Source organism: Terrapene carolina, unplaced genomic scaffold (assembly GCF_002925995.2).
Source record: "Terrapene carolina triunguis isolate 2854851 unplaced genomic scaffold, T_m_triunguis-2.0 Scaffold67, whole genome shotgun sequence".
Lineage (NCBI taxonomy): Eukaryota > Metazoa > Chordata > Testudines > Emydidae > Terrapene > Terrapene triunguis.
In genome coordinates, this window is record NW_020664418.1 from 48402193 (window position 1) to 48425497 (window position 23305).

Here is a 23305-nt window from a genome sequence, read left to right on the forward strand (position 1 = left end):
CTAATATATGTAATTATAATACTGAACATCGGGATGTTTGTATACATTTTTGTTTGATATTTTCTCAAGAAGATATACATGTTATGACTCATTTTAGTTTTCAATATTATATATTTAAAAAGTTGAAAACACTTGATTATATGAAAATGACAGTAATGGAGAGTAGTATGCATGAAGCAATAAGCAGTCAGAAGCATGCAGTTGCGGATAGCGGTCCAAGTCTGTTTGGCCATGTAGCATTCTGCAGCAGAAGACCAACTTGATATAGTGGCTAGATCGAGCCGATTCCTCAAGTTTGAATGGATGTATCCAAAAGTTGAAAAGATGCTTTCTGTGCTTGATGAACTTGCTAGATGTTGATGCAATTGTTTCCCCCAGTTTCCTAGTTTAAACCAGGCTTAAGCTGGTAATTACCAGCGACCTGTCCTACACTGGTTTTCCCCAGGAAATTGCCAACCCTGCCACAGATTAAGGATTGACCCACAACTGTTTCCTTGAAATCAGTTGAACCATTCTGCTCCTATATGTGCTGAATGGTGCTGAGTAAATTCATAGCGAGTTAATTTATACTTGATTAATTTAACCTCTCTTTCTGCTCTCAATATGTCCAGAAGCAGGTCACAATTTTTCCTTTCTTTGCCACACCGGTCCTTTCAGAGATGCTGCAAGGTTTATTGGCTGTGTGCAGAGTTTAAATTTCATTTTCTTTCAGCCCATTCAAGCCATGTGCATTGCAGTTGTGAAGGGTGCTGCCAGATCCTTATTTATTGCCTGAGTGTCAGTAGTAATGGGCATGGGAAATTATGTCCTCTTGGTGTATTAAGCAGTGTCCCATCCCACATAGACCTCTGCCACCTTCAAATTTGCTATCTGCAAACAAAACCAAGTTGTTGCAAGGAAACTATGCACAAAAAGGAGCATGAGCACAAACAAAGAGAAAGCAAAGAGAAAGCAAGAGGTGGTTGAGTTGAAGATCCTGACAAAAGGCAGAAAAGAGAGCAGCAGAATACGGACCCTGGACTTCAGAAAAGCAGACTTTGATTCCTTCAGGGAACTGATGGGCAGGATCCCCTGGGAGGCCAATATGAGGGGGGAAGGAGTCGAGGAGAGCTGTCTGTATTAAGCCTTATTGAGGGCTCAGGAACAAACTTATCCCGATGTGCAGAAAGAATAGCAAATATGGCAGGCCACCAGCTTGGCTTAACAGAGAAATCTTCGGTGAGATTAAACACAAACAGGAAGTTTACAAGAAGTGGAAACTTGGACAGATGACTAGGGAGGAGTATACAAATATTGCACGAGCATGCAGGGGTGTCAATCAGGAAGGCCAAAGCACAATTGGAGTTGCAGCTAGCAAGGGATGTGAAGGGTAACAAGAAAGGTTTCTACAGGTATGTTAGCAACAAGAAGGTGGCCAGGGAAAGCATGGGACCCTTACTGGATGGGGGAGGAAACCTAATGACAGATGATGTGGAAAAAGCTGAAGTACTCAATGCTTTTTTTGCCTCGCTCTTCACAGACAAGGTCAGCTCCCAGACTGCTGCACTGGGCAGCACAGTATGGGGAGGAGGTGAGCAGCCCTCACTGGTGAAAGGACTCTTTAAAAAAGCTGGACATGTACAAGTCCATGGGTCTGGATCTAATGTATCTGAGGGTGTTGAGGAAGTTGGCTGCCGTGATTGCAGAGCCATTGGCTGTTACCTTTGTAAACTTGTGGCGATCCAGGGAGGTTTTGGACTATTGGAAAAAGGCAAATATAGTGCCAATCTTTTTAAAAGGGAAGGAGGAGAATCCGGGGAACTACAGACCGGTCAGCCTCACCTCAGTCCCTGGAAAAATCATGGAGCAGGTCCTCGAGGAATCCATTTTGAAGCACTTGGAGGAGAGGAAGGTGATCAGGAACAGTCAACATGGATTCATCAAGGGCAAGTCATGCCTGACCAACTTGATTGCCTTCTATGATGAGATAACTGGCTCTGTGGATATGGGGAAAGCGGTAGATGTGATATATACCTTGACTTTAGCAAAGCTTTTGATATAGGTTCCCACAGTATTCTTGCCAGCAAGTTTAAAAAAGTATGGATTGGATGAATGGACTATAAGGTGGATAGAAAGCTGGCTAGATCGTCAGGCTCAATGGGTAGTGATCAACGGCTTGATGTCTAGTTGGCAGCCGGTATCAAGCGGAGTGCCCCAGGGGTCGGTCCTGGGGCCGGTTTTGTACAACATCTTTATTAATGGTCTGGATGATGGGCTGGATTGCACCCTCAGCAAGTTTGCAGATGACACTAAGCTGGGGGAGAGGTAGATACCCTGGAGAGTAGGGATAGTGTCCAGAGTGATCTAGACAAATTGGAGGATTGGGCCAAAAGAAATCTGATGAGGTTCAACAAGGACAAGTGCAGAGTCCTGCACTTAGGATGGAAGAATCCCATGCACTGCTACAGGCTGGGGACCGACTGGTTGAGCGGCAGTTCTGCAGAAACGGACCTGGGGATTACAGTGGATGTGAAGCTGGATATGAATCAACAGTGAGCCCTTGTTGCCAAGAAGGCTAATGGCATATTGGGCTGCATTAGTAGGATTATTCCCCTCTATTCAATGCTCGTGAGGCCACATCTGGAGTATTGTGTCCAGTTTTGGGCCCCCCCCACTACAAAAAGGATGTGGACAAATTGCAGAGTCCAGCAGAGGGCAACAATTAGGGGGCTGGGGCACATGACATAAGAGGAGAGTCTGAGGGAACTAGGCTTATTTAGTCTGCAAAAGAGTGAGAGGGGATTTGATAGCAGCCTTCAACTACCTGAAGGTGGGGGGGTAGGTTCCAAAGAGGATGGAGCTAGACTGTTCTCAGTGGTGGCAGATGACAGAACAAGGAGCAATGGTCTCAAGTTGCAGTGGAGGAGGTCTAGGTTGGATATTAGGAAAAACTATTTCACTAGGAGGATGCTGAAGCACTGGAATGGTTTACCTAGGGAGGTGGTGGAATCTCCATCCTTAGAGGTTTTTAAGGCCCGGCTTGACAAAGCCCTGGCTGGGATGATTTAGTTGGGGTTGGTCCTGCTTTGAGCAGGGGGGTGGACTAGATGACCTCCTGAGGTCTCTTCCAACCCTAATCTTCTATTATTCTGATTCTATGTTCAGATTTAGGGGAGGATATGCAGCCTTTCCCCCCCACACACACTTTTGGCCCAATTACAGTGCTGAAAGCCCTAAATAGAATGGGGTTATTCAGATGATAAATTATGGTTAAACATATGTTTCTCTTTAGGTTTTGTAAAGTCATGCTAAGCAGCTCCAGCTCAGATACAATGGAGCCCGTGCTGGTCAAAAGAGCCAGTTATACATGTTTGAATACAGTTAGAAGTGGCCTCTCTATTAATGTGGAAAATGCAACATTTACTGTGGCCCCTATGTATTGGCTACCTAATTTGGCGTTTCCTGGCGATGCCTTCTGGACTGTCACAGCAGAGCTGGCATGTGACTTTGTAACTTTTTTGTTTTAGGTTCCCCATTCATCATTTATTTATTTGGAGTATATGGGGATGAAGTACATACAGAAGTTGTAGGATTATCCTTTTGCAGGTCATCTTTAACATTATAATGCAGAGTCTGTATGTAATTATAGTTTAATTCAAAACAATAGGATGCCAGGTCTTGGGTGATTGGATACTGGTGCTGTATTTGAAACCAACCATGCTAACTAGTCAGTGTTTAGGTCAGTGAAAGCTTCAGTGAAGAGAGCAGGGAGACTTTTTATTGTCCGCGGTATGTAATAAAAGAAAATTAAACTTTATATATTTGAAGTAGGATTAAACTAAATTAATATGTTAATGGGTAAAACTGCTTCAGTGTTCCAGCAAATTATTTTAAGTTTTTCAGACTGAAAAATGTAAGTGAATATTGCTGGCAAATGACTATTGATCTGGAGAAGTGCGTTAAATGTTTCTTGGCAGCCCTATATTACAGTTACAATTTAGTTTAGTGAGAGCTTTTATAAACAACCCTAAAGCTAACTCTTGATAGAAACTATGCTTTTTTCTTTCAGACGGACATCAATACTGTAAAATATATGTTTGGAAATGGTCTCTCTATTTTGTTTCATCAGCAGTATATGCAACACATAATTTGTGTTCTGTTAATTCTGCAAAAGTACTGCTTTTACTCTATAGTTCTAACTCTAAGATAGCGTATGGGTGGGGAAAGTAAGACTAAGGATAACGTGCATTTAGTGTCAATCAATTTCAAATTTATTAGTGTAGCATCTTAGTAATTAGCCATAACACTCAACAAAATTAGCACAAATATTTAAGTCATCACAATACAAAAGATAAAATAACAGGTTCAACTCTTCTCCTAAATTCAAATGACACGTTTAAGACACCCCATAAAATAATAAACAAAATGAAATTACAAAAGCTGAGACTAAGTTGACCCGTTTAGGCCACAAAGAAAATTAACTTCACACAATTCTTTCCTTGTTTTTGCCACCGCTAAGGCAAATAGAGCAACTGCCAATGCCTATATAACTGACCTATTCATGTTACATAACAAGTATTCTAATTTTTGAACCAATGGTGCAAAAGGCTACGGTGCCAAGATTGAAGATAGCTATTTATTTCTCCAAAGACAATAAATGTTACAAAATAATGATGAGTGTGGCAAATCTTCAACCTGGCTAGACCCACATGGGTCACAAATGGTTATGCCTTTCAGTGCCTCCCTTTCATAGACATTGACTGCATTGTTTGAAAATGGAGAGCCATAAAGGCACTCCTTCGCTTCTGCTGCTTATTCAGAATTTCCAAGGTATTACTCGAATTTATAGATGGTCTTTAAATGAGGGAGTCGGGGAGACATATTGGTTGTGTTAACATCCGCCATATTCAATTGTTCTCAAATATCTTCAGCTCTGAGCTTAATTCAGATGTTCACGATTTTACTTAAATTTCTGATCAAACCTAGTACCAAAACCACCCAAGAATGAAGTTCTCAGTGAACTTGCAAGAGCCAGGGAAGCTTAAATTTTACACCTGTTAGGCTGTTACTCCAGACATAAGCTTGGCACCCGATGTAAATTCATATTGTTCTTGGAGTATGTGTCATTGTGGATTCCACTGTAGGTGCATACATGCACAAGTTAGAGTCTTTTGAATAGCCTTGTCATTTGGGGCTGTGCATGTACCCCATGCCTCCTTACGCTCCTATACAAAGGTGTAAAGGGTGGGTCTGCCATGGACCTCCTTTGGTTCCCTCTTACCTCCTATGGTTGCAAGAAGGAAGCTGGTGAGTGTCTGACCCACTAGTTCCTAGATTTGGCTAAATTTCTCAAACTCTTCAATAAAATCCCCAAGACTCTTCTAATCCATTGACATATGACTTCTGTGAATTATATCGACCCATCTGGATTGAATGTTCACAGGTCAGACCCCCTGTACAGTCCCACTCAATGTGGCAGATTTGAAACCTGTGGGTTTCAAGTCCTGCCCCTTCTGCAATGGCCTAATTTCACTGAAAGATGGGAATAGCAGTGCCTCTTCTGATTAGGAGTGTCCCATGCACTGAGCATATACAGTGCCTTTCATTCTCCCCAAGAATGCGTCGGTTGTGAGACCTGTGGCTGAAGCTTCATCTCCTGGAGCAATATTTGAAGGTTTCTTCAGGTCCTGAGGAGACTAGCTCCAGAGTGCTGATAGTGAACAAGCCAGTTTTATCAAGCAACCCCAAAAATCAGCATCAAGACAAGACCTGACATCGAGACAAGACCTGGCAATGGCACTGACGCCTCTGGCACCAAAGCTGACTCCACCAGTGCTGTGGACACCTCCAGTACCTTATTCTGGCATGAGAGAGGTTGCTCCAAATACAGAGAGAGGCACTCCAGGCAGAACTCCAGCATCTTCCCACAAAGACTGACTACCTAAGGATAAAACTACCATGCCAAGCTGGTGTCGAGGGCTGGTGATGAGCAGCTTGTAACACAGAGGAGGACTCCTTTGGCACTGACCCAGATCATTGGTAAAAACTCTGGTATGGAGTGTGATGCATGTCTCGGTGCTGCCCCTAGAAGAGGTCTACTCAATGTCTGTCTCCAGCACATATGTTCCTTGCACTTTTAAGCAGAGAATTCTCTCCTCTGAGATCTGTGGCCAACCTCACAGGAAGACCTGTCAGCTCTCCTTACAGGGATCAGTGGTCACCTTGTCAGGAATGGCTTTGGACTGACCAATACCAATCATATGGCATGCCACTGTGTCCCTTTTGAATGTATTGGGGTCTGCCATCCCAGACCTCTAGGAACTGGTTTACAGGACATTCAAGGAAGAGGAAGAGATCATTCTCTCCATCAGCTTCTCTGGACAGACCACCTATGCCAGACTTCCAGGAAAAAAACACGCGGGGGCAGAACAACTACAACAGCATCCTGTTTTGCCACCAAAGGGCCAGTCATCCTCATTGCCCAATGAGGTCATGTCTTTGGCACTATATCTGGTGCCAGGTGACTTCCAGTCATTCTAAGAACTCCTTATGAGAATTGCTAAGATTCAGGCAATAGAGACTTCCTATTGCATATCAGAGAAAGCTTATAAGCCTTTTGATATTTTGACAGCTCCTGGGGCAGCCAGAATCGTCCTCCCCATAAATGAGGAACTGTTGGACCTGAGCCATGTGGCAGATGCCAGCCATAATAACACTCATTGGAACATGGGTGTAGAGAAGCAGCACCAACTAGAGTTGGGTGAATAACTTTGTTGGCAGTTCTGAAAAAAAAAAATTATTTGTGTCAAACAGAAACCAGGTTTTTTTCCCAGCATTTTCAGTGAATTAAAGATGGAAATGTTTTTGTCTGGGATGTTGCCCCAGGTCCTGCAGGACCACACTTGGTGGTTGGACGGAGTATGTCCGGAAGGGACTTCCCTTCTTGACCCCACTCCCTGATGATGACACTCATCACAGACACTTCAGAGACAGGTTAGGGTGCCCATCTGGGTCATTTGCAGATGCAGGGGACCTGGTCTCCGGACGATTTGAAGCTGCATCTGAACGTCCTGGAGCTGAGGGTCATCCAGTGGCCTGCATTGTCGTAGAACTGGACAGACAACACATCCTTAATGTACTGCATATACAAGCAAGGAGGCACTCGCTTTTCCCCTTCATGCCAGGAAGCCATCAGACTATGCACTTGGTGTCCTCACCAGGGGCAAACCCTATTGGCTCTACTTCTTCCAGGAACCAGAACAACCTGACAGACTTTTCAAGCCAGCATATGGTAACCAACCACAAGTGGTGATGGCAGATGTCCATCACAGCACCCATATTTTGCCAGTGGGGTATTCCCATGATAGAATTGTTTGCCTCATAAGACATTGGCAAGTGCCCATGCTTCTGTTCCAGAGGAGGCATAAGTCTGTGTTTTTTGCCAGACATCTTCCTGCGATGGTGATCACCGGACCTCCTATACATCTCTCCCGTGACTCCCCTGTTCTCCAGGGTGATCTCAAAAGTCAGACAGTCAATCCTAAGAGCTCCTTTCTGGCTGAGGCAGTTTTGGCTCTGATCTTTTGCCCATGTTTATTCAGCCTCCCATCCATCTCCCATTCTGCCCGGATGTAATATCTGAGAACCACTGCCAAATATTGCACTCAAACCATGCACCTGATGGTGTGGATTTTGGCTGATTGAACATTGCTGACAGATTGTTCTCAACAAATTTAAGAAATTCTCATACAGAGCAAGAAGCCATCTATTAAAGATCCACTCCTCCGAATGGAAATGAATCTCCATATGAGCACTCCAATATAATCTGGAGCCCAGCAGAGGCTCTGAAACTCAGGATACTCAACTACAAGCTGCATTTGCACATAGTCCTTGCAAATTTCATCTTGCAGCTATTTCGGCATGCTAGCTCCAATACAGTCATACTTGTCTTCTCACATCCAACAGTATTGAGATTCCTCAAGGACTTCCTGCTTACTTACCCACCTGTTAGAGACCTGCCTCCTACATAGAATCTCAACATTGTCCTCCTAACACAGGGGTGGCCAACCTGAGCCCAGAAGGAGCCAGAATTTACCAATGTACATTGCCAAAGAGCCACAGTAATACGTCAGCAGCCCCGCATCAGCTCCCCCTCCCCTGCTCCCAGCGCCTCCCGCCCACCGGCAGCCCCGCCGATCAGCGCCTCCTCCTCCCTCCCTGCATTTCCCGATCAGCTGTTTCATGGCGTGCAGTAGGCTCTGGGGGGCTGGGAGAGGAGTGAGGGGATGGCAGGCTCATGGGAGGGGGCGGGAAGGGGTGGAGTGGGGATAGGGCCTGTGGCAGAGCCAGGGGTTGAGCAGTGAGCGCCCTCCGGCACATTGGAAAGTTGGCGCCTGTAGCTCCAGCCCCGGAGTCGGTGCCTGTACAAGGAGCCGCATATTAACTTCTGAAGAGCCGCATGTGGCTCCGGAGCCGCAGGTTGGCCACCCCGTCCTAATGTTTATGGAGTCTCTGTTTGAGCCATTATTGGATTGTTTGATTAATCACTTTACCCTTATGACAGTCTTTCTGGTTATCATCACCTCAGTGTGGAGGGTCTACAAGCTCCAGGCCATTATGGCCAGACCTCCCTAGGCGTCTTTCACAGGGACAAGATGGTTCTGAGACCACACACTAAATTCATCCCTAAGGTCGTCTTGGAGTTTCACCTGAAGTAGTCAATTAACTTACCCATTTTCTCCCTAAAGCCACATTCAATGCCAGAAGAGAAGAAGCTACCTTGGACATTTCCAGAACCTTGCTCTATCATCACAAGACCAAAATGTTTAATCTTTCTCCTCATGTTTTTTTGGCTGTATCCCCATGCTATTTTTTCCCATACTGTTACTCACACCTTCTTGTCAACTGTTGGAAATGGGCCATCCTGATTATCACTACAAAAGTTTTTTTTTCTCCTGCTGATAATAGCCCACCTTAATTGATTAGTCTCGTTATAGCTGGTATAGCAATACCATTTTTTCATGTTCTCTGTGTATATATATCTTCCTACTGTATTTTCCACTGCATGCATCTGATGAAGTGGGTTTTAGCCCACGAAAGCTTATGCCCAAATAAATGTGTTCGTCTCTAAGGTGCCACAAGTACTCCTGTTCTTTTTGCATCTCATCAGCGAAAATCTCTAAGTGGATCACTTAGTGCATCTCCTGTTATCAGTTAGGTGGCGAGCCTCTCCCTCCAGACATTAGGGCATGCTCCACCAGGGCATATGCAGTGTCTTTGGCCTGCTTCAGAAACGTACAAGTATCTGAGATTTGCAAAGCAGCAATATGGAGCAAGCCATTGATATTTGTCAAACGTTACACCCTTGTTGTGGTGGTTAGTACTCGTGCCAGATTCGAGAGAGCTGTACTTCAATCGCTAGCTGACTAATGCAGCGGGCGCGCCTCATTCTCACTGTCCAGAAGGAGTACTGTTTGCCAGTCCTGTGCAGTGGGATCCATACTGACACATACTTGGAGACAATGGTAACTGTGGTTCTTTGAGATGTTATAATCCAGTGCAGATCCCATGATCTGTCCTACATCCCTGCTTTTTGGAGTCCTCGGCAGCATGGTCTTTAAATTGTGAGGGACCTGAGGGAGAGTCATTGCCCCTTATCCTTTGTACTGGAGCACAAGAGGGCACAGGACACATGCATGGCCCCTGACATACACCACTATTCAAAATACTTGGGCCTCATGTGCATGGGGCGCATGCGCTCCTACAGTGGTATCCACACTGACTTATGCTGGAGAATTCGTTCAAATGTGTAAAGTGTCTTGACTACATTCTGCAAAGTTTATCAGGGTCCCAGAGTTTTAGGTGTTTTATGGCCAGCCGCAGTTGAAAAGTGCTCACGCCAGGGCTGGAAATCAGTTGATCTGAGCTCTGTCTATGCACCTACCACAGACTTGATTGACGTTATCTTTCTGTGCTCAAGCTTCCCTGTCTCTAAATGAGGATAGTATCTTTTAGGTGTGGTTGAATATATGTAAAAGTGCTGTAGTATCCTTGAGTTAAAGATGTCTTTATAAGTGCAAAGTGTTACGTCAGGGGTTTTCAAATTAGGGGTCATGACCTCTCGGGGGTCAGGAGGTTGTTACATGGGGGTCATGAGCTGTCATCCTCCACCCCAAACCCTGCTTCGCCTCCAGCATTTATAATAGTGTTTAAAATAAAAAAAAGAATTTTTAAATGTATAAGGGGGGGGTCACACTCAGAGGCTTGCTATGTGAAAGAGGTCACCAATACAAAAGTTTGAGAACCACTGTGTTAGGCGGTGCTGCCTAATACTGCTAGGGTAAATTATTCCTCCTAATCCTTAGGGAATGAGTGTGGCCAAACTTAGTCAGTTTAACCTGTGACTAACTTTTAAAAGTAATTAATTCTGTCCTTTGGCCTCAAGTTTCCTTTCTCTGCCATTTCTGGCTCCCACATTCTCTTTCACAGACAGACTATCAATATATGCGGTTGATTTTAATTCTGTATAATTTACTTGTATTTTATTTCAGAACGGATAATGTTTCTAATGTTTATATTTTTAGCTCATACCTTTAGATATTACACTGGAACTCCAAAAGCAGATTATGTCGGAATTAGAAATCCTTTATAAGGTATTCTTTTTATAACACTTACTTCTAATTATGTTTGTCTGTCGTCTTTATGCAGAGGATTTTTTGAATAGGCTTTTTTTTTCTTTTTACAGTGTGACTCATCTTATATCATAGGATTTTATGGCGCTTTTTTTGTAGAAAACAGAATTTCACTATGTACAGAATTCATGGATGGTGAGTTGAGTATTTTGTGTACTCTTAATTGTAAAAAAATAAAAATGTAATTGATAAAGCATTTAAAGATATATACTTCCAATGTATAGGAGAATATGATCATTTTAAAAAGGGTGTTAGAATTACCACTTTACATTAAATATTTCATTATACACAATATTTTCCTGATTGTAATTTCATTTACTTTTATTGAAAATTTAAATAGAACAGAAATAAATGCTAGTTTAATCTGTGTTTTGATATTTGATTCTTCCATGCAATCTGTCTTCACTGACAAAACAGCTGTTCTTTTCTTTTAATGTTTCAATAGCCAAAACAGATTTTCTTTTAAAGAAATCTATTAACCCAATGTCCTGTGTGTTTTCAGTGAAAATTGGTTCTTAATTGCAAGATAACGAATTATTTTCCAACACAGCTGTTTAGCTCTGCTGCACTCAGTTTCCTTGGGAGTGTACCCTTATTTTTTCCAGTATGAATCTCTTTCAGGCCTATAGTACTCCCTACCCTGTGATCTGGTTCCAGTGTCATTCTGGAGATTTATTAGCACTTTTATATTGAAATTTTGTGCTTTGAGATCCTTGGATAAAAGGCACTTTCAACAAGCAAAGTCATCTTATTAAAGCGATTTATAATCATTGCTATCCTCTGTCTATCAAGTCTGAGAGTCTCTCTTGCATGACAGATGCAGTCTTCTAGTGTCTGGCGCATGAAAACTCAAACATTTTCCAGCATTCTAGTCTTAGTTTTATGTTGTCATTACATTGCTGAAGCAATAATCCATGACACGCTACGAATTTCTCATGAGCCAGCATTTTCTGGCATAGCTAGGTATTTTACTAAGGTGCAGTTGAGTTGGATATGAAGAAATAGAGGTTTTACAAGTAATTTATAATATAAATAGTCATGCAAAGATGGCTCTCTCCTAGGAAGTTTACATAAAACAGATGTGTGTCAATGACCATTGTTGGCTACCTTCTTTTCTTTCTTCCACTGAGGATCGCAAATAAAGTCTTTCAGAGTTTTTTATATGTTTCTGCTCATTACAATAATCTGTTTTACAGTCTAGATATGATCGTTCTTTTTTCCTCTTCCCTTTGCTGTTCTGAAGTTCATTGCAACCCATTTACATAGATGAGTTGTGGCTAAGTTTTTATATACACACACACACACACACACACACACACACACACACACACACACACACACTCAACAAAACCCATATGTGAAGTTCATTGATGTTCTTGTACTATACAAATATTGCCCAATGGGTTTGATTTTCAATATTTGTGTTCTCATTAATGTACTCAGGGGTTGAGAACAGGCTGCTGGAAACTTGTGTACAAATTGGTATTTACATGTGCATGTCACATGGTGGGCATACCAAGTAGGGAAATATTTGGAAATGCAACAATGTGCATCTACTTACAGTCTGAAGATCAGGGTCTATAAGTGATCAGGCAAATTCAAATGCAATTAAAAAGTGACAGAAGTACCTATTTGTAAATGTTTGCAGTTCTGAATTCTTGTATAAGATGTGCATCTTTCATAATGTTGCACAACACTGGTATTTACTGACCATGCAAAAGTTACTTGGAATCATATTGGAAAAGAACTCTGGTCCATCTGATGGGTGTGCACTCCCTCTGGCAATGATCTGTAAACAATAATGTAAAGGAAGAACAAAACTCTCATAATGGGACCTTGTCAAAACTTGTGTTCAAAACTTTCTTATGGATGTGTAGGGCTGCAAGTGAAGATGGAAATGTTTACCTCCTAGCCCCTGCAAGTGAATAGCCCTTAAGCATGACACTTTTTAACCCCTAGTGACCATTTTTGACCAGCCTTCCTGTCTTGGAATAGTAGTTTATAAAGACGTGTGTGTATCCAGTCTCCTCTTTAAAAAAATCCCATTGAACTGTGTCTCAAAAGTGTCCTATGGCAGTGAATTCCACGGATGGCTGTGTGAATAAGTACTTCCTTTGTGGAATAGCTAATCACAGATGGAGCTCTAAGGTAACCTCAACACTTGGCATCTGTATGTTTGGGGATACTTATGTATTAAGGAGATGCAGAATAAAAACACACACACCGTAGTATTGGTTCTCCTCTGATGGACTTGAAAGCAAAGAAAACTACATGAATCATGGTCTACAAATACTGAAGTGCAGAGGTTGAACTGCTTGACCTGGCTCATCCTGGCACCTGCCAATTGATCTTCAAGATCAATGGGAACATAAAACGAGGCTTATTTGCCTTTTCACTTTTACATCTGTAATAAACATGCTATTTTACTAAATAAAGATAGTGAAATACATTGTTGGATTGTTTTTATTATCTCTCTCTTCTCTTTGGAAGTGCAGAGTACCCACAAATTCCATTGAAGTTGATGGAAGCTGCAAGTTCTCAGCACCTTTAAAGATCAGGCCATGTTTGTTTAGGTGCCTACATGTGGCTTTAGAAGCCTAACTTTAGGCTCCCAGTTTTGAACATTGACCACAATTTTTGTTGACTGTGTGCTTTGCACAACAAAAATGTTTGGGTATTCTGAGATCAGTGTTTTTTGATTTCTTCCACTCCACTGTCTATAGTCAAACTGTTCACTTTTTAAGTACAAGACTTGGCTGCTGATGTGTGAGAACAGACAATTTTTTTGTAGCGGTAAATGTACACTGCTCATAGCGTGCCCAAATAGCAAGTGTGAAAAATCGGGACAGAGGTGTGTGTGCGTGTGTGGGTGGGGGGGGGGGTAATAGGACCCTATATAAGAAAAAGCCCCAAATATCGGGACTGTCCCTATAAAATTGGGACATCTGGTCACCCTAACTGCTCAGTAGTCTCATGAACATGAATAAGAATAACCTGAGCCTGTGAGCGCCTTCCCTTTATGTGATGAGTGCTCTGAGCCTGATGAGTCATTTGAGATAATTACCTGTGAGATCTCAGCCAATCCACAAGCAAGGGTCTAACCAAGGCAGGTATACAGGTTCCTAATGAAAGCAGCCACTCCGGTTTGCTCAATGTCGACACCCTGTTGGGGATGCTCGCTGCTACCTGGTAGTTCTGACAGACTGCTCCTTCCCCTGCTCCAGCTCAAGCCACGGCAGGTCACCTGGCTGTCCTGACACTTGACCTTCTATGGTGTTGAATAGACACGTGAGGCTGTGCTACCTTTCATCACACTGTGCAAGAGCCCAACTAAATTCACTTTAAAAATTTAAGTCCAGTCTAATGCCTTGAATATAAGCACTCTACATTTAAAAACAAAATTTAACACACAAATAAAAGGTTTAAGAGCGGCAGCCGTGTTAGTCTGTATCAGCAAAAAGAACGAGGAGTACTTGTGGCACCTTAGAGACTAACACATTTATTTGACCATAAGCTTTCGTGGGCTAAAACACAAATAAAAACAATTTTAAGAAAACAATGTTATGGCTGTGTCGGTCCCAGGATATTAGAGAGACGAGGTGGGTAAGGTAATATCTTTTGTTGGGCCAACTTCTGTTGGTGAGAGAGACAAGCTTTCGAGCTTGTACACTCTGTGGAATTCAAGATATTACCTCACCCACCTTATCTCCTTAAGGAAATGAGATAGAACAGTTAGTAGAGACCTGCACAAATACTGTATTTCCAACAATGGAGAACGTGAAGAAAACGGAGCAGCTCTTTAGAGTAACGATTACTCACACGACTAACAGTTGCAGAATGGAACAAGAGTCCAGAATGGATTAAGAATCCTGTGATTGTTCTCTGGACTCCTGCATTACAGAATGTCTTTTATGATTTTTAATTGAACCATAAACAAGGGCAAAGGGTGGGATTTTCAAAATTTCGCAGTGTTGGCCTAGCTTTGCTCAAGCTGGAGTCTTTGGTAAAACCACATTGATTTTGATGGGAGCAGCACCTAGCAAATCTGAAAATCCCTCTTTGCATCTGTTTTATGCTTTGATTTACACCCTCACAAGCCAGGAAATCAGAGCTGGCTCACCCTAGATGATGTTCATCTATTTTACATCCTCAATTTTAAATTTGTTTTCCTGAACGAACTTTAAAATTTTTAAATGGGTTTTTTCATCAATTGGGCATGAATTTCCAGAATAAATAATCTAATAAAAGGTAGGCCAGTGGAAACTGTGCTTCCCAGTCTTCTGGGGATGCCTGGCATCCCATTAGGAACCAGGGTTCCCCATCTTCTCCACATACAGTGGCTGGCCATACTGAGTTGTGGGCAGGTAGTAAATAAAGGAATATACTAGCAGAAGCTTTCTCTGTGTGCCTAGAAGCTCTTTCTGTTACATCTCCAGACAACCCTTCGTTCAGGGTTGTGACTTTGAGGTGCAGTCAATCCTTACGTGTTTGATCTGCAGGGGCAGTTTGATTTCAGGGGCACGTTCCACTGTGCTAGATACCAATAGTTGTTGATGGCATCAGTTGTACATGGCTTTTTATGACCAGGTGTTAGTGATGATTTTGACTTTGTAATCTGTTGTAATTCTTCTGAAGTCTTTATATTACTAAGGCCTGGTCTACACTAACCCCCCAAGTCGAACTAAGGTTCACGTAGCTGAAGTCGACATACCTTAGTTCGAACTTACTGCGGTTCAGACGCGGTCCACACGCGGCAGGCAGGCTCCCCGTCGACTCCGCGGTACTCCTCTCGCCGAGCTGGAGTACCGCAGTCAACGGCGAGCACTTCCTGGTTCGACTTATCGCGTCCAGACCAGACGCGATAAGTCGAACCCAGAACTTCGATCCCCAGCCGCCGAACTAGCTGCTGGGTGTAGACCAGCCCTAAGAAGTAAATTAAGGTGCGCCAAACCTTGTTCACTTCTCTAGAATAAAGTCTGTTTTTTGCTTTCTGTCCTGCGATATGGATGCATTCTGAAAAGATGTTAGTAATAGCTTTGCAAACGTGGGAAGAAAAGAGATGTTGAGAGCTCTGTCTCCTATGGTTGTTCAGAGAGTGAATGTTATTTAAGGTCGGTTACTTCTGACACTATTACTGTTATGTTGTTTATGGCATTTTTATTAATAACCAAAGGGCTAGAAAACCTTTAAATCTAAGGTAGTATTTGATTTTATATTAACTAATCACACTTTGTCTGTCTGTCCCTACAGGCGGTTCTTTGGATGTTTATAGAAAAATTCCAGAGCACGTACTAGGAAGAATAGCAGTAGCTGTAAGTATTTTTGTCTTTGATGGTTGTGTCATATACGTATCCAGTCTTAGATTTGATTGTATCAGGTGTCCTCTCATTGTCGAAGTTCCCATCCTTTCTGTGCACTTACGGCCTTGATAAGCAGCCGGAAGACCATGAAAGACCGTGAAAATGGGTCCCCGTGAAAATGGGACCATATTGACATATTATGGTGGCTGCTCTTGTGCTTCTGCTGAACTGCTGCTGACTGACTCACTCGTGTGTTTCAGCTCTTCTGGTCCTCTCTATGCACAAAGGCAGGTGAATCATTTAGATCTGCTCCTCGGGCCAAGAAGTTGTGACTAAACCTGATGGGAACAAACAAAGGCTTGCTGTGTTCTGCTGCATACACCTGTTCTCAAGGTGCAGTGGCATTGTACGTTGAACCGCTTGTACAGTAGAGTTTTTCCCCCACTGTTGATCTACTTCCTGAAGCAGGAGACTGAAGTTGCTCTCCTGGAAGAGCAAGTCCAAGCAAAACATGCCTATGGGGTATGTTTATTCCCAACCCATTTCTGTGATCCTTCACACAAGTCATCTCTAGTAGGGGTGATTTAGCTCTAAACCCAAGGGAGTGGGGAACCAAACCCTGTCCTAGGTAGGGATATAAGCCCCAACCTCCCTTCAGTTTGGTGGCAGAATTTTGACAGGGGGCTCCTGAGAGCCCCCTCTAGCACATCAGTGTGTCTCAGCGGCATCTGAGGGCTTCATCATGATAGTGAGTACAAGTGCATTGTTCCCTTGATTTTGGTAATGGTGTTTGCAAAATATGGAGTGACTTTTCTATTCTATAATCTGCTTTCAAAGCCTGAACCGAGGCTAATTGAACAACATCTTAGCGAACATCATGGGGGTGAGGGATACTGCTAAACAATTGCTAAATCTAAGAAATACTTTGATAACTTAAGCAGTTTAAAGCATAACAAAGTTATTCTATCATGTGCCATTTAATTAAGTGCTGGGTTTTCACATTCATTATACATCAAGCTGATAATTTAAATCCTTTAATCCAACACAGGCAGCTATTTAGTCTCTGTTCATTGTAATTCACAGCTCTACTTTCTCTCTGTTCTCTGCCCAGAATAATGAACATCCTTTTCCGATGACATTTTGTCTAAGTAGCTTCACATCTGCTCATTGTTCAGCCTGACCTCTTACCAAATCTGTTGCTGGCAAACACTCCCTGCTACTCACCTCAGATGGTTGACACCTGATGTGTGTTGATCCTACATCTGCCTGCACGGTGGTCACTGCATGGACTGGTAGTGGGATAGGAGGTGGACAAATGAGCAGGCAGATTCAAAGAAGCAGCTTGATCACATTTCCTCACTCGTAAGCCACAACAGGCACATCCAGCAGTGAGGATGGAGTTTGGAAGCTATCTTCTGCCCCCTTGCTAGTTCTCTGCACTTGCTTGAGAACAGTCAGAGAGAGAGAAACAAAGGCCCTTGCATGTCGAGTGTAACAGGGCGGACTCACCCCTGCGGCGCCTCCTGCTGGTCATCCATGGGAATTAGCTCTCCAGCCATTGGAGCGCCCTCTGCAGGCCGGTGTCCTGCTACCGCTTGGCCCCCGTGTCCCTCCCGGACCCGGTGCCCTGTTATCTGGGGCGCTGCCCCCTGGTAGTAACCCCTCAGTCTTAGTGTCTCCCCTCCCCGGGGAACCCCCACCCACTAAGCCCACCTCGCCTCAGTATATGGCTACTGCCAGTCATCGTCTAGTCCCCACGCCCTGGGGCAGACTGCAGTATCAGCCACTCATCACAGGCAAGGTTGGGTTTGGACCTGCTGCCTTTGCCTACCCCTGGGCTGCCCTCTGCAACCCCCAGTACCCCTGGGCCTTCTGCTAGGCCACAGCCTGGGGCTTTCCAGGCTGAAGCTCCCCAGCTCCTCTGCCTTTCCCCAGTCCTCCTCTGCTCAGGTACCCTGTCTCTAGCTCCCTGCAGCCAGGCCTGTCTCCCTCTGAACGCAGAGAGAGACTGTCTGCTTGAGCTCCTGGCTCAAGCCTTTATAGGGCCAGCTGGGCCCTGATTGGGGCATGGCCCCACCTGAGCCTGCTTCCTCCCAATCAGCCCAGGCCTCTTGCCCTTCCACAGCCCTCCTCCAGGGCTGTTTTAAACCCCTCAGGGCAGGAGTGGGTAACCACCCCGCTACAGCGAGTAACTTCTCTGCAGCAGCAGTGTATCCTGCAAGTGCCCCTGGTGCTGCTTGTTGTGTATTATTTGAATTACAGTAGCACCTCGAGTCCCAGGCATGGGACAGGGCCCCATTGTACAGTCACTGAATAAGCGCACGCGCACACACACAGGCACACTATCCTTGTTGTTGTCCAAAGGTCCCAGGGATTGCTAGCCTGGTATTTACACCCCTGTCCATGTAATGAGAGGGAAATGGAAAAGCAAAGGCTAGAGATTGGGACAGGACAATACACAAATGTCCCAAGTTTATATATTTTACTTAGACAAAACCTAAGACTCCTGTACTGAGAGAAGCATGAGCTTTTTTTTGAATCAATAAATCTTCTTTCCATCTTCCATGCACTATATGCACACGGCTGTTTATCCTTTATAGTCCTGAGAGCTGTACAACTTCAGTAGGCTGTAGAGTCTGCAAAAAATGTGCATGATGTGCACTTCAGTTAATTAAAAGCTTTTTCAAAATTAGTCAATGATTCCTCCTAAGTACAACCTTTCCAGGAGCACCCAATACAGTAAGTAGATCTTTACTGCGTCAATCAAGACTAAGGCCTGGTTTACCCTAGAAAATTAGGTTGGTTTAACTACATCGGTCAGGGGTATGAAAAATCCACTCCCAGGAGTGGTGTAGTTAAGCTGACTTAAGTCTCCAGGTAGACCGAGCTGGGTCAATGGAACGATTCTTCCATTGATGTAGCTACTGCCTCTTGGGGAGGTGGATTACCTCTGCCGATGGGAAAATCCCTCCCGTCAGCATAGGTTGTGTCTACACTGAAGCACTGCAGTGGCGTGGCTGTGTCGCTGTAGCATTTTAAGCATAGACAAGCCTTGAGTCTTGGGTTTTGCTATACCAGTCCTGCCATGATGGGACATGCATTTATTCTTTTAAAAAAATGTTGAGTGAATTTAGTGTCCAGGAAAGGTGCCAGACAGACAGCCCTGGAAACTAATGCCTTATATACACCATACACCTGGAAATAACTCCAGCTAGTCTAGGACACGATAGCCTGTCTGCTAAGCAACACCATTAGAAAAGAATATGTTACCCCTGTGCTCTGCTCGCTCCATTGAACAGTGAATCACGTTCAAGTGCATGTCTTAATCTACTGAGCTACTTATGGGATTGTCTCTTGGCAACCAGGACCTTCCATGGTACCTGTGCTCCAAGGGTCAAAGGTGCTATCCACAGCCAGAGTAAGAAAGGAAGGGATAGGACCTTATTTTCTTCTAAGGGTCACAGATATCACAGTGATTTACTTGGTAGAAATACTTAGTAGGTATCCATAAAAGACGTGCATTAAGGTAGCAACTGTGTAGTCTTACACATCCTGTCTCCTTCCAATGTGACTAATCCCCGACTTGGCATGATCATCTCTACTGTTGAGAGAATAGTCTGCTGAGACTGCCAGGTATTACCAGTTGAGGCCAGTTGCAGTGGTACCTTTTCTGGTGTGGACACTTGTTCACTGGGAAGTAGACTGGGCACCAAACCCTTGCACTTATATACAGATTAAGTAAAGATATTATTGGCACTGTTCTGTATAGCATCTACAGTTGTTTTTCTTTGTTACTCCTGCCCAACCATCCAAACATCATGTTACACTGTTCAGGGAGAAGTGAGACGCATGAGGCTTCTTTGATTCAAGTTGATCCTGCAAGAGTCCATTATCAAGTCCATTCTTTCCTAGAGAAGTTCTGCCTTGTCAAATACTGAGCTTTTTCCCCCCCAGTATTAGTTATTTACCATGGATGTAATAAGATACAATAAGGATGAGAGAGTGGTAGAGAAGGGGCAGGGTAGTGGGAGGAATCTGAATAAAGCCTCAACGAAAGAGAGCTGTCTCATAGAGAAGACAGATGGTGTTTAGTCAAAGGAAAGCAGTGAGAGAGAATGGAGGAAGCTGCCAGAAGTGAGCCTCGGGAGGAGAGAGCTGTCTCTGATTCCATCACAAAATTCTGGATCATTCTGCCCAACGCAGCCTTGATGAGAAGGGGAACCTTTTTCTGTTTACTGTATTATTCACTTTATTCAGTGAATGGCTAGTGGTTTTTCCATGGGAAAAGGAAAAGGAAAATTTGAGAACCCTGAAAGAGGCAGGCTGTACTCCATCTTGCTAAACAATTTTCTACTACAGTGTGTATGCTTTCAGGCATCTCTATGGCTGATACTATTCTACCTTTGCTTGCCACTTCACACATTTATTTCCACCTCCATTTCTGAATTAGTGACATTGTGCACTGTATTTTTAGTGCTAATGTTGATTGAAGTTCTCCCTGAACGGATGTGCACTTGAACTGTCAAGAGAGTGAGTGATTGACAGCAGGTAGAAGTACTTTTTGTGTCAAGGCTTTGTCAAGTCATTGTTGCAAAACCTACTTTACTGAATGCCAATAATACCTCCTAGATGTTCAATCAAAAGATACTCTATGCTGGCATCTTTTTAGAATAATGCTTAATACCAAAATGTCCATCCTTAATAGGAAAATGGCATCTCTTTAATGTGTGCTTTAGTGTTTCAGTGAATGACCAATAATTTATGCTCATTTTCTTTATTCTGTAGCTTTAAAATATAGCTTACATTAAAAAAACTCCTTGAATTTTCATGTACTCTGTTGCACAGATAATCTGAATGCGATAGTTGGTTTAATAGCAAGCTTTTTATAACCACTTATGTGGTGTGTGTGTGCCTTAATAAAGAGATGTATAATAACTCTCAACTGTTGATTTTTTTCCCTAGCAAATGTTTGCTTTCTTCCTGTACATGATAAATGTTCAAAATTCATTACAGAACTTGTTTAAAATATTTTTAAACATTTTAAATGGTCTGAATATATGTTTAATGAAGAGAATAGCTTACTGTATCCAAAACTATATTTGTTGGGGAAGTGGGAGAATGACTGAAATACCATTCCTTATTTTTTAGTATTGCTATAATTCTGGCAATTTTTGAAACAATGTGTAAATAGAATTCTACTGTTTTGCTTTTTGAAAGGCTAAAGTGAACAAGGCCACACTGAGGGGGATATATGGACTATGATTAAGGCTCTTTGTGATGGGTAATTACCATCTGAGGCCACGAGGCACTTGGAACTAGGGATGCAAGTTTAGCACTCTGAAGGTGCCATCTAGAGCAATTTAGTAGGGATCCAAAATCATTATTCAATATACAAAAGAGGCTCAGGTTCCACTTGCATTATTTTGCTTACTGAATGAATGAGATTTCAGAACAATCTTCTAATCCAATAGGAAGACTGAAAATTAATATAATCTTATGCCTTTACATGCCATGTAACAATTTTGACTTTTGTAAAGTTTGAGTCATTCACTTTAACAGAAACAATTTAATTTTATTTCAACCTCCTTAATGGCATTTAAGAATTTTCATTGTTCTGCATGAAGAACTCTTGTCACTTTCCAATCCATCTAAAATGGCCTGTTGTTCAGGAAAGTACTGGACAAAAAGACTTACCTCAGTCAGGAAAATGAGTGGAAAGTCAGTATAGACAGCAAATTTTGTAGGAAAAATTTTGCAATAAAAATAATTGGCTGACACAGCAGAAATGTTCTGGAGAAGAAAAGTGTGCAAAAATAGAATCAGGTTTATTAGATCATCTTATAGATCTCGGGCTGCTGGAAAAAGCAGATCAGGAAAAAACCTTGGTGGTGGCAGAAGGCAAGAAGTTACATTATTTGGGGGGGTTTAATTACTTTGTTATTTATTGGGATAGTTTTACAAAATCTAGGGAGAAGAGCCTATTTCTAAGTAACCTGTAGTACAGGATTGTGTTCTGTGCAGTTGATTGAACAGCCTGTATAGTCCTGGACTATTCTGAATGTAATCCTAGGAGAGAAATAAAGAGGATGGAAAATAAATGGTAATGCTTGGTGCATCTCAGATCTAATGGTTATCTTGCTGCTACATTTGAAATAAACACATGTAAATATTCCATGTATGGAAGCATCCTGAGGTGTCAGTTTGAGAAATGTAGACTTAATGTATGCACAGTGCCCTCTGGAATGTTGATTGAAACTCATGTCAGATCTCAGAAAATGTGTCAGGAGACCTGAATTGAAAAACTAGGTGGGTGGGAGTTGCTTCAAGTCAACCAAAAGGTTTTGAGTTGGCTCGGGGTTTTTTATTTTTTTTGAGTTTTCTGATTTGACAAAAATATTGAAAAAATGTGTTTGGGTTCAAATCAAACTCAGCTCTACTCACCACCTTGCAAGACTGAAGCCCTTGCACAGGGTCTTCCACAGCAGGTTTTCATCTCGAGAGGATTTGATTCTAATTTCTAAAACTGATATGAAGTTTATATTATAGACCCTCAACACTGTAGAATGTTAATGGCATGTGCCAACAACTTTAATTTAAAAAGAAAGACAAAGCAAGGCTACTTACTCTACCACCATTTTTATGCCATTTACATATAGGTTTTTGCTCAGTAAACTTTAACCAATGCCATGCTATAGGAGTGGGGACAAATGAACAGAAAATAAGCCTATTTGTTGATGATGTATTGTTAATAGTTTGAATCACCGATATCTCTCCTTAAAATAACTGGAGCAACTTTGGAAATGCATAGGCCTGAAAATGGCATTTTTACAGTAAAAAATGCTGGATATTACTTTAAGAGAAAGAGAGAGATAATTGGCCTAACAGGAATACTATTTCAAGTGGGTTAAATCCACAGTCAGGGCATGCATTCAGTCCTCTGCTTAGAATAGTTGTATGAAGAAAATGTCCATCCTATTACTTTAAAACAAACAAACAGAACTTGATTTAAAGGATTGGGGGGAAATCTACATTTGCTATTTGGGCCAAATTTGGCCCCTAAATATATTCTCTGAAGACTAAGCTGTCTATTTTAGACATTACTCATACTTATTTCAGCTAAAACTGTAATGAACTCCTTCATGTGAAATTAATAACACTCAGGAATTAATGAAAGTATTCTTAATAAACCAAGAGATAAAGTTGGACTTGATCTTCAGGGTGACTACTGGACAATGCAGCTAAGACAACCAGCAAAACATGCGGTAAACTGGAATAGACCTATTTTTCAATCTTGCTTCTTGCAATTGCAACCCAAATCCTTAAGAATAAAATCCA

General features: G+C 42.6%; 1 protein-coding gene across 2 annotated transcripts in view; it reads left to right on the forward strand.

Moving 5' to 3' along the window:
- Nucleotides 1-23305, forward strand: part of MAP2K5 (mitogen-activated protein kinase kinase 5) — a 188516-nt gene that overhangs the window by 57833 nt on the left and 107378 nt on the right. For both annotated transcript variants that reach the window (XM_024199528.3, XM_024199529.3), the window contains exons 9-11: nt 10563-10631; nt 10724-10805; nt 15921-15982. In XM_024199528.3, coding sequence (XP_024055296.1) covers nt 10563-10631; nt 10724-10805; nt 15921-15982 — 213 coding nt within the window. The remainder of the gene's footprint in view (nt 1-10562; nt 10632-10723; nt 10806-15920; nt 15983-23305) is intronic.